Consider the following 12,397-nt stretch of genomic DNA (forward strand, 5'->3'; position numbering starts at 1 on the left):
GCTGTCATTGTGTGACATGGAGAGGACCCAGACTTCTGAGTGGGCAGGATGCATCTAATAGAACTTTAGCACGTAAAACTATTTTTCCCCTACAGTAAGAGTTCTACTTTATTTTATTTAGTTTGGTATGAGGGATTGGACACAGAGATATTCTATCTAAGCTATACCTCCAGTCCTTGTTATTGTTTGTTTATTTATTTATTTATTTATTTATTTAGTGGGGGGGGTACTGGGGGTTACCCAGAGGCTTTCCACCTCCAGGCTATACTCCCAGGCCTTTTTTATATTTTATTTGGAAACAGGGTCTCACTAAGTTGCTGAAAGCCTCACTAAGAAGCTAAGGCTGGCTTCGAACCCATGCGATCCTCCTGTCTCAGCCTCCCAAGCGCGGAAATTACAAGCGTGCGCCACCACGCCTGGCTGTTTGTTTGTTTGTTTGTTTGTGCAGGTCTGGGGATGGAACCCAGGGACATTTGACCTCCGAGTCATACCCCCTGCCCTATTTTTATTCTTTATTTTGAAACAGGGTCTCGCTAAGTTGCAGAGGGCCTCACAAAGTAGCTGAGGCCATCCCCGAACCACGATCCTCCGGTTTCAGCCTCCCAAATGCTGGGATTACAAGCGTGTGCCACCACGCCCGGCTTTGTTTATTTATTTTTGTGAGACTGGGAATTGAACTCTGGGGTGTTCTATACCCCCAGCCCTTTTTTCTTTTGAAACAGCTCTTACTAAGTTGCTGAGGCTGGTCTGGAACCTACAATTCTCCTTTCACCCTTCCAAGTACTAGGATTACAAGCATGCACCTTTTTTTTTTTTTTTTAGGTACTGGAGATGGAACCCAGAGGCATTCTTCCTCCAAGCAATACCCCCAGCCCTACATTTTTATTCTTTATTTTTTTACTTTTTTATTTTTATTTTTTGGTGGTACTGGGGGTGGAACCCAGGGGATTTTCTACCTCTGGACTATACTCCCAGACCTATTTTTATATTTTATTTGGAAACAGGGTCTCACTAAGTTACTGAGAGCCTCACTAAGTAGCTGAGGCTGGCCTCGAACCTGTGCGATCCTCCTGTCTCAGCCTCCCAAGCACGGGAACTACAAGCATGAACCACCATGCCTGGCTTATTTTTTATTTTGAAGCAGGATCTCACTGAGTTGCAAAGGGCCTCACTAAGTAGCTGAGGCTGTCCACAAACCTGGATCCTCCTGTCTCAGCCTCCCAAGTGCTGGGGTTACAAGTATGCACCACCACACCCAGCTAACATGCACCATCTTATAAAATAAAACACACATGATCTTTTTCTTTCTTGCTTTGTTTTAAGAAGGGGCCAGGCTGTGTTGCCCAGGTTGGTTTCAAACCACTGAGCTCAAGTGATTCTCCTGCCTCAGCCTCCCAGATAGTTAGAATTTTAGCCCCCTCCCATTTTTGTAGTTCCTGGGGAACAACACAGCTTCTCTAATCTTATTTACCAGAATGCAAAATTCCAAATTCAGAAATTAATAAGTCATTGATAGTAGATACCCCTGCAGGGTACACAGGGATAATTTGACATAATCTGATATCTGATTTAGGATTACAGTTGTAAGTGAAGGCCTTTAAATTACTCAAAACACTGTCATAATAATATGCATACTTAATAAAATTTTGTATCTCCATGTATCTCCATAGACATAAGCCCAGTCTGACACCTGAAACTGTGTATTCGCATCCTTAAGGCTGCAATTCTTTGCCAAGGGAATGCTCCCAGTGTAGGGTGCTAAGTGGGTCTGCAGGGCCGGCTGTGGAATGTGAAGGCTAAGCTTACTTATGACCTCTTTAATGGCTACATGACTATCTTATCCCAAACAGGAACTACTAGTTTTAACTCCAGCCTCTAGTTCATTGTGATTTGTCTTCTGGCCTAAGACTAACTTAAGGAGTAGGGGGTGAAAAAAAATCTAATCTAATTTTTTTTTTTTTTTTTTTTTTTTTTTGCGGGTCTGGGGATGGAGCCCAGGGGCAATTGACCTCCGAGCTACACCCCCTGCCCAATTTGTTATTCTTTGTTTTGAAACCGGGTCTCATTGAGTTGCAGAGGGCCTCACTAAGTAGTTGAGGCTGTCCCCGAACTGTGATCCTCCAGGTCTCAGCCTCCCAATCCTGGGATTACAAGTGTGCGCCACCACGCCCAGTTAAATCTAATCTAATTTTTAAATAGCATTTTTCATTTAAAATGTACACTTTTAAGGAATCATGACAGGTGTATCTAGAAAAAATAATTCAGCTCAGTTACTTAGTGAGGCCCTCCACAACTTAGACCCTGTTTCAAAATAAAGAATACAAAATAGGACTGGGGGTTTAGCTCAGAGGCCAAATGCCCCTGAGTTCAATCCCAATTCCACAAAAAAGGAACTATTTGTATGATTTCTAAAGGTTTCCATGCAGTAATGACAATTCACATAGTAAGCAAATGTAGGGTTTCATTTTTCAAGATGGAAAGAGATGCCTAGTGATGAACTGACCGCTTGATCCTTAACAGAACTTTCAATCCCAGCTTGCACCATCAGGTCATGCACATTCTTCTGTAAGGTCTCGATGCGGTTGCCCATTTCTTCCAGTGCAACATTAAGGAGAACTACACATGTAGGACTACTTTTTTTTTTTTTTTTTTGTATTAGGTATTGAACCACCCAAACCACTCAGGGGCATTCTATCTCCAAGCCACACCTCTAGCCCCCCCCCCCCTTTTTTTAATTTCTTTTTACTTATTTATTTTTTCAGTACTGAGGGTTGAACCCAGGGGCATTCTACCTCTGAGCTACATCCCTAGCCCTATTTTTCATTCTTTATTTTGAAACAGGGTCTCACTAAGTTGCTGAGACTATCCTTGAACCTATTATCCTCTTGTCCCAGCCTCCCAAGAATTGGGATCACAGGTGTGAGCCAACTGTGCCTGGCTGGCTCAGAAGCAAGTTTTAAAAGGAAGAGATCAGCTGGGCGTAGTGGCACACACTTGTAATCCCCTCACTTGGGAGCCTGAGACAGGAGGATCGCATTGGTTCAAAACCAGCCTCAACTACTTAGGTTCTCAGCAACTTAGTGAGACCCTGTTTCTAAATAAAGTATAAAATAGGTCTGGGAGTATAGCCTGGAAGTAGAAAGTCCCTGGGTCCCACCCCCAGTACCACCCAAAAATAAATAAATAAAAGGAAGGGATCAAAAACAGCCTAATTTAGCCAGGCGTAGAGGCACACGCTTATAATCTCAGTACTTGAGGGGCTGAGACAGGAAGATCCCAGGTTCAAAGCCGGCCTCAGCAAATTAGCGAGGCCCTCAGCAACTTAGTGAGACCCTGTTTCCAAGTTTTTTAAAAAAATAATCTGGCTGGGGTAGGGAGTATATTGGCTCAATCCTCAGCACCAAAAAAAAAAAAGTCTAGCCAGCACAAACCAGCTACCTCCCTTGAGTTTGTCTTAGTGTATACCTTTAACCTTTAAGCTGTGAGCTCAGTTTTGAAAAGTTGGCTCAGATAGCTGGGCACAGTGGTGCATGCCTGTGATCCCAGTACTTGGGAGACTGAGACAGCAGGGTGGCAGGTTCCAAGCCCAGCCGTAGCAATTTGGCAAGGCTCCCAGTAATGTAGTGTGGCCCTGTTTCCAAATAAAAAGCAAAATCAGCCTGAGGGTATAGCTCAGAGGTAGAATGCCCTTGTGTTCAATTTCCAGCACTACCAAAAAACAAAAGGTGGGGGCAGAGGAAAGAAAGAAAAATTGGCTCCTTTGTTTGGACATGGACTTAGGAATATGATTTGGCTTTGTTTTTGCCAAACCCTAAGTATAAATATAATGGAAATCAACACTTAAAACCACCTTTCTTAGCTGGGTATGGTGGCCCAGGCTTATAATCTCAGTACTTGGGAGGCTGAGATAGGAGGATCACAGGTTCATAGCCAGCCTCAGCTACTTAGGCCCTCCACAACTTAGTAAGACCCTGTTTAAAAATGAAAAATAGGGCTGGGGGTGTAGCTCAGAGGTAGAATGCCCCTGGGTTCAATCCCAGTACCACAAAAAGATAAAAATAAGATCACCTTTCTAACAGCTTAATTTTTTTATGATACTGGGATTGAACCCAGGAGCATTCTACTTCTAAGCTATGTCCCCAGCCCTATTTTTTATTCTTTATTTTAAAGGGTCTAAGTCTTGGAGGGCCACACTAAGTAGCTAAGGCAGGCTGTCAACCTGTGGTCCTCCTATCTCAGCCTCCCAAGTACTGGGATTACAAGCATGCATCACCACGCCCAGCATTCCCTAGAGTTCAATTTTATCATGTTTGAAGATCATCTTGTACTGTGAGAACCCATCTTTAAAATCAGAAGTTGCAAGTAAGCCGAGTGCAGTGGTCACACCTGTAATCCCAGGCCTTGGACTCCTTGAGCCATGTATTTGCCATTCTGATGTTTTGTCTTGCCAGTCAGGAAGTAAAACTTTCTGCTACAGGTGAATGGCAATGCAAATATAAACGGGGAAATCCTAAGTAAGTGATTATTTGCTGAAAGAAGACAAAAAGATATCCCATGGCAATTTGGCAGTCCAAGAGCATAACAGTGTCTGCTAAAGGTAGAAAAGGATATTTCTGTGGTTTAATGTTGCCGTAAGAGATTGAAAATGTTCTTGAAGCTCCTGAAGTAGATTTTCTGCCTGAAAATTTGAATCACAAGGCACCTGGATGTAATGTTTATCGCTGGTGTAGGTCACTAAATGTCGTGGAGTGGCCCCATCACGTCCTGATTTTCCACGGGTAGGAGAATGAGACCCCTGCTGACCGCACCATGGGCTGCCCCACACTTCCTACACCACTCGTCTCAGAGTGGGTGTGCACCCGATATGTGAAGGCCGGCATACAGGTCATCAGATGGCAGCTCGGGGTGCCCCGGTCGCCTGGGTTCCTGGGGATGCTTCGGGGGAAGCTTATCAGAGGCAGTGCGACTACCTTTGCGAGCGGGATGTTTATTCGTATTAGCACTGCATCTGGCGCTGTGCACCACGTTGTACAGGACACATCGCCACTGCTACTACCAACGTCCCAAGTTCCTACCTGCTTTAGAGTTTGCACATTTAAAACCAGCGCTCTTGACCTGCGTCCTCAACCCCTGTCTGGTCTATCCTGGAGACAGAAGCGCCAGATCCCAGCATCCCGTCAGCGCTTCTATATGCAGGGCCGCAGCCCTGCCGCTAGGTGGCGCCTTCACCCGGGGATTTCCACCTTCCTCAGGAAAATGTAAGTTTAAAATGTTTTTAAGACCGGCGTGGTGGCGCACACTTGTAACCCCAGCATTTGGGAGGCTAAACAGGAGGACGCAGGTCGCAAACAGCCTCAGCTACTTAATGAGGCCCTTTGCAACTCAGTTGAGATCCTGTTCAAAATAAAGAATAGAAACTAGGGCTGGGGTGTAGCTCGGAGGAAGAATGCCCCTGGGTTCTGTCCCAGTACCGCAAAATAAAGAATAAAAATAGGCTGAGAATATAGCACGGAGGTAGAATGCCCCTGGGTTCCATACCCAGTACTGCAAAAAAAAAAAAAAAAGCTTTTGGTACTAGGAGGGAACCCAGGGGGCAGCCTGCCTCGGAGCTACGCCCCCAACCAGCCCTTTTTGTTTTACTTTGAAACTGGTTCTCGCCAAATTACTGAGCAAATTACTGTGATCCTCCTGTCTCAATCTCCCAAGTACTTACTGGGATTACAAGTGGGATGTCTCTCTCTCTCTCTCTCTCTCTCTCTCTCTCTCTCTCTCTCTCTCCTCCCTCCCTCCCTCCCTCCCTCCCTCCCTCACTCTCCCTCTCTCCCCTCTCTCGAATTAAACTCACCTTCGAGCCACACACACCCCAGCCCAGAGTCTCACTAGGTTGATGAGTCTCACTACTTGCTGAGGCTTGCAGTGAACCTGCGATCCTCCTGTCAGCCTCCCAAGTACACATCCAGCCCCGGATACATATTCTTCTTAACACAACAAATTTATCAGCCTCTCTTCTGGGAGTGGTACGTGCTTTGTCAAATAGGAAAGTGGTTAGGTTACCGAAGATTCAGAGTGGCCCAATGTCTCCTCACCTTCCCACTGGGGCCAGGTCGGGCCGGGGGCGGGCTCTGGGGGCCGACGGCCCAGGGGCGGCCAGGGGGGGCTTCCCTCCCGCAGGGCCTCCCTCCCTGGCGCTCCCCGCCCTGCCAGGCCCGCCTCCTCCCTGCGGCCGCCCCCGGGGCGGGCCACTCACCGCGTCCTGCAGTGCGTCCCCGCGGGGGGCTTCGGGGGCGCGCGAGTCCATGTGCTAGGCTGCCGCAGCTGACCTTCGGGGATCGGGGTCGCCTCCGCTGGGCAGGGGCTCAGGGCCGAGCGCAGTCGGTCACCTACAGGGGCAGCGTGGCGCTGTCTTCCTCCCGCGGAGGCGGGGTGGCCAGGGAGGAGCTGTCCCTGGGGCTCACTGCAGTTTGTGACTGCTGCAGCTTTGCACGCGCCCAAGGTGCTGCCATCAGTAGGTCACCTCCAGAGCCAGCCCGGCCGCGGGGAAACTGGCCCCCATGCCCCCGTCTGTCCATGATGCACCAAGTGTTTGAGGGGCCTGGAGTGTGGGCTTCTGCAACCTGCCCTTTCTGCCTGTGCCAGCCTCCACATAAAGAATGGTTCTGACCAAGCGGGGGAAGGGGGCGCACCCTTGTCATCCCAGCATTTGGGAGGCTGACAAGAGGATGGAGGTTCCTGAACAGCCTCAGCTACTACTTAGTGAGGCCCTTTGTCAACTCAGTGACACCCTGTTTCAAAAAATACAAAGACTTAAAAATAGGACTGGGGATGTAGCTCAGAGATACACTACCCCTGGATTCCATCCCTGGTATAATAATAATAATAATAATAATAATAATAATAATAACAACAACAACAACAACAACAACAACAATATTTTTTAAAAGATGCTTATTACTCAGCATTTGGGAGGCTGAGACAGGAGGATTGCAGTTTGCGGACAGCCTCAGCTACTACTTAGGCCTTTCACAACTCAGTGAGACCCTGTTTCAAAATAAAGAATAAAAATAGGACTGGGAGTATAGCTTGGAGGTAGAATGTCCCTGGGTTCCATCCCCAGTACCAGTACAAAAAAAAAAAAAAAAAAGAAAAGAAAAAAAAAAAAAGACAGGGTAGCTGGGCATGGTAGCCCAAGACTGTGATCCCAGTATTTTGGGGAGGATCACAGGTTTTTTACAGCCTCAGAAACGTATCTACTTTCAGCAACTTATCAAGACTGTTTCTAAACAAAATATAAAAGGGGTGTAGCTCAGAGAAGATAAGATGCTCTTGGGCTCAATCCATGGTTACCCCCCACCACCAAAAAGACATGGCCATGTACAAACCCAAGCCAGGAGGAGACCCCACCCCCACCCCCACCCTAGGATGGCTGGATGCCGTGGAGGTAGGCGGAGTCCTCACACACTGCTGGTGCATACCTAGGCATGAACCCAAGGGAACTCAAAATCCACCCAGAGCTCAGGCACTGTGTTAGAGCAACATCATTCACAAGTCTGAGGTGGACACAACCCAGACGTCCATCAGCAGAGAAATGGACAAATGGTCTATTCATGGGGTGAAGTTCTACTCAGCCCTAGAAAGAAATGAGCTACTCACACCTGCCACAACCTGGATGACCATGGGAAGCGTGCCAGTAAGACATTAAGGGAGAAAGCCAGTCATCGAGGCCACAGCAGAGGGCCATTTGTGGGACATGTGCCGGAGAGGTGGGTCCATGGAGACAGCAGGCTCGTGGTCACTGGAGTGCGTGGAGGGAGAGACCGTGTGCCAATAGGTAAGAAGTTACTTCTGAGGGGCAAATGTGCTTCGACCTTAATTGCTTGCTGATGACCCTGGGAACATACTGAAAACTTGGAACTGTGCGCTTTCAATAAGTGGGTGTTAGGGTATATGAATTATATTTTCTTTTTCTTTTTTTTTTTTTTTTTGCAGTACAGGGGATTGAACCCAGGGCCATTCTACCTCCGAGCTATGCTCCCAGCCCTATTTATTATTTTTTTTATTTTGAAACAGGTTCTCACTAACTTGCAGAGGGCCTCACTAAGTAGCTGAGGCTGGCCAGGAACCTGAGATCCTCCTGTCTCAGACTCCCAAGGACAGGGATTACAAGCTTGTGCCACCATACCCAGCTTGAATTATATTTCATTGAGACTGTTAAACTGATATTCGGGGGTGGGGGGACTGGGAATTGAACCTAGAGGTGTTCTACCTTAGAGCTATACCCCCAGCCCAATTGTATTTCTTATTTGGAAATAGAGTCTCACTAGGTTGATAAAAGTCTCACTACTTGCTGAGGCTGTCCTCAAACCTGCGATCCTCCTATCTCAGGTTCCAAGAACTGAGATTACAGGTAGTGCCACTGTGTCCCACTCAAACTGGCAGTTTTTACAAGCATGGCCTTTGCCACTTTCTGGGCCTTTTTCATGTCTTCTTCCTCTAGAAGGATAATGGGGATAACTGGGTTCTGGAGGTGACCAGGAAAGACTGGAGCTGCGTGTGGGCTGCAGTGCCCTGCAGTGGTCTGGGGTGAGGGTCCTGTTGGGTGGCATCGCTTTCTCCTGGAAGGTGGCTGGCGGTGGAGAGGCAGGAGCAGGTCTGGGGAGAAAACTTGCAGCCACCCACAGTCGATGCTGAGCAGGGAGAGGCGAGCCCCAAGTGTCTCCTTGGAAACACACTTAGGGTTTAAGCATCTGAACTCACCCACGCCTGCATACACAGGACAGACGAGGGCCTGGCAGTGCACACCTGAAATCCCAGTAGGAGGATTACAGGTTCTAAGCTAGCCTCAGCAACTAGTGAGGCTCTCAGCAACTTACCAAGACCTTGCTTCCAAATTAATTAAAACAAAATGTAGTGCTAGGGTGTAGTTCAGAGGTAGGTTGCCCCTGGGTTCAATCCCCAGTGCCACAAAAAATAAGAAGGAGAGGGGAAATGGCTCAGGAGGGTGCTGTAGTCCCTGGAGATGGGAGGGGCTGGGGCTGGGGCAGGGACCCTGGGTGGGGCAGTCATCAGCCTAAGGGCTCAGAACCTGTTGGACAGCTTCCTCCCTTCCTTCTGCGGAAGTCCTGGGATCTCACCCTTCCTTTACAGTTTCACTCCAGCAAGGTGCTCCACACAGGGTCTGCCTTGAGTTCAAGGGCGAGGGTGAGGAACAGGCAGCTTTCCAGGCACCCTGGGGGACACCTCACCCCACTCAGTTCTCAGTGACAGAGAATTCCAAGGGACCCCTGCCAGTGAGGGCTGTGGTGAGCACACGGGGCTCAGGCAGGCAGGTGACTCGCACCAGGGTGTGGCTCGACCTAAGGAAAGCCCGCCCACACAGTCTTTCTTTTGGGGTCAGAGACAGCATAAGCCTGGGAACTACAGGGGCCAGGACCAGAAATACAGAAGACTGCAGAGCTGGCTTGTGCCCCTCCCCTCTGAACCAGCTGTAGTAGAGCTCCAGGGCTGTTGGGCAGCTTCTGGGTTTTTGGCGCCAAACACTGAAAGCAAAGACCCTGGCAGAGAGGCTCGGTGGTCTTGGGACGAGGGGACATGTCTGCTTCCCAGCTAGGCTCATCCTTAGGAATCCTAACAGGCTCCCTAAGAGAGAAGCGGGGTCCCACAGGGGCCAGGATACAGAGGGAAAACGGGCTGCAGGTGGGGCATGGGGGTAACCTGGGAGAGGAGCAGCAGATAGAGGCCACGGGACCACAGACCTTTCGGGGAAGAGTCCGGCAGCAGGGCCTTTGTAGAGGAGGCAGTCTGGAAACAGGTGGCTGAGCTGGACAGACAGGCACTGGGGGAAGTCCAGGAAGCTGAGCATCTGCACACAGCTCCTGTGCACCCAGGTGGCTGGGGAGCCCCCACCACTTTCCTGTGCATACCTGAAGGCACCGGCCGGGGTGGGAGCTGGTGGGCTTGCAGGCCTGGAAGGAAGCTGCCTGCCGCAAAGGCATTCTGGGCAGTGTCCGTGGACACAGCTGGAGACAGACAAAAGTGCCTGTGAGGTGAGAGAGGTTCCCAGAGAGAGGCCCCACATGCCCAGAGAAGGACTAATACTTACCACATCCCTTTCATATTCTCATTAGGTCTGGACGAAGGCCTATACAAGGCAGCACAGTTCCTCACTGGATACCTGAGGTGGGGTCAAAGCAGGGCCAGGAGCAGGGAGGCGCTGCGCCAGCTCGGAGGGCCCCCTCCCCTGCCTGCTACCTCCCTCCCAGTTCTGTTACTTGTGAAGAGGACCAGGGGCTTCGCTCTGAAGGGGCTCTGATCATAGCCTCACCTGTGGGACGTCAGGGTCTGGCCTCAGCAATGTGATGTAACCAGGGCTTGTGTCCTGATTAGGTGATTTATCTTATAAAAGTACTTCTTTCCCAAACTGGATATTCATATGCAAAAGATTGGAGTTGATTTTTTTTTTGTGTGTGTGTGTGTGTGTGTGTGTGTGTGTGTGTGTGTGTGTGGTACTGGGGATTGAACCCAGGGGCATTCTACCTCCTAGCTACATCTTCCCCCTACTTTTTAGTCTTTATTTTGAAACATGACCTAACTTGTGGAGGACCTCACAAGTTGCTGAAGCTGAGTACGAACCCAGATCCTCCTGTTTCAGCCTCCCAAGTACTAGAATTACAAGCAGATTCATCATAAAAAATTTAACTCAAGATGGATCAAAGACCTAAGTAAAAACTAAAGTAAAATATCTATAAGGTATTGTCAGTTGAGCCGGGCGTGGTGGCGCACGCTTGTAATCCCTGTGCTTGGGAGGCTGAGACAGGAGGATCACGTAGATTCGAAGCCAGCCTCAGCTACTTAGTGAGGCTCTCAGCAACTTAGTGAGACCCTGTTTCCAAATAAAATATAAAATGGTCTGGAGTATAGCCCAGAGGTAGAAAGCCTCTGGGTTCTACTCCCAGTACCACCAAAAAGTAAATAAATAAAATAAAATAAAAATAAAAAGTCAACATTCTGAAAAAAAAAAGTATTGTCAGTTGATATTTAGATAGCTCTCATTTTTAAGGAAAATTTTTATCTAAAAAGAGTTTTTGGCCAGGCATGGTGGTGCACGCTTGTAATCCCAGCATTTGGGAGGCTGAGATCGGAGAATTATGGTTCGAGGACAGCCTCAGCTACTACTTAGTGAGGCCTTTTGCAACTCAGTGAGACCTGTTTCAAAAAATAAAGGATTAGCCAGGCGTGGTGGCACACGCTTGTAATCCCAGCATTTGGGAGGCTGAGACCTGGAGGATCACGGTTCGCGGACAGCCTCAGCTACTTAGTGAGGCCGTCTGCAACTCAGTGAGACCCGGTTTCAAAATAAAGAATAGGCACTCAATAGCCCACCAGGCTCCAGAGAGGAGCATCGGACAGCGAGTCAAATTGCGGCCCCTAGAGGAGAAATCCCAGTACTGTACTCCCAGAGACTTGACCCAGTGGGGGAGTGGCGGTGGCAGAGATATCACACCATAGGAGAATGCCCAACCTGGTACCCGCCCCCATGGTCTAAAGTAGCCTCAATTGACTCCCTGGGTCTGAGACTCTGCGATATAACCCAGTAAAGGAATAGTGGGGACTGAGATACCACAGACTCGAGATCCAGAGCACCTTAAGTGAAGTCGTAGTGACCCAAGGGAAGAACCCAGAGAAGGCACACACTTCCTAAATCATGGGAAAGAGGAATAAAAATGGAGCAATGAATGCCCCAAACCCCACAACATCAAAACCTGATAAAACAGAAATTCAGAGATTTCTAGAAGATCAAATCAGGAAAATAACTGTAGAAATAATAAAGGTGTTTCAAAAAGAATTCAGAGAGAGCCAAAAAGAGATAAAGGATGTAATTAATGAACTAAAGGCCTCAATTCAAAGTACAAACAACCGATTAGACCACATGGAGAATAGAATCTCGCTCTTAGAAGATGAGCAATCCAAAAATGAACGCATAGTTTCTAATTTAGAAAAAAAAAATCTGACAGCAGGAATCTGACATTGAAGAAATATGGGCCCATTTTAAGAGAGCTAACCTAAGAATAATTGGAATAAAGGAGGGAAAAGAAGGTGAAACCAAAGGGATCAACAATCTCTTCAAGGAAGTAATAGCAGAAAATTTTCCAAACATAGAGCAAGAGGTCGATACACAGGTCCAGGAAACTTAGAGAACCCCCTTTAGACAGGATCGGAGAAGAGGATCCCCATGCCACATAATAGTCAAAATGACCAATGTGGAAGCCAGGCAGAGAATCTTAAAGGCAACAAAAACAAAGGGCCAAGTGACATTCAGAGGCAAACCAGTTAGTATCACTCCAGACTTCCCAAACCAAGTCATGAGAGCCAGAAGGGCTTGGAGTAACATATTCCAAAC

At 48.1% G+C, this 12,397-nt stretch overlaps 1 protein-coding gene across 1 annotated transcript; it reads right to left on the reverse strand.

Moving 5' to 3' along the window:
* Positions 1-2,461: 2,461 nt before the first annotated feature.
* On the reverse strand, positions 2,462-6,298 carry HSBP1L1 (heat shock factor binding protein 1 like 1; the record flags this gene model as incomplete). Its single annotated transcript, XM_080714505.1, has 4 exons — positions 2,462-2,592; positions 4,401-4,471; positions 4,593-4,678; positions 6,248-6,298. The coding sequence occupies 4 exons, from the start codon at positions 6,296-6,298 to the stop codon at positions 2,462-2,464; spliced, it is 339 nt and encodes a 112-aa protein (XP_080570631.1).
* Between the last annotated feature and the right edge of the window lie 6,099 nt (positions 6,299-12,397).

The sequence above is a fragment of the Muscardinus avellanarius genome (assembly GCF_963383645.1).
Source record: "Muscardinus avellanarius genome assembly, chromosome: 17".
Lineage (NCBI taxonomy): Eukaryota > Metazoa > Chordata > Mammalia > Rodentia > Gliridae > Muscardinus > Muscardinus avellanarius.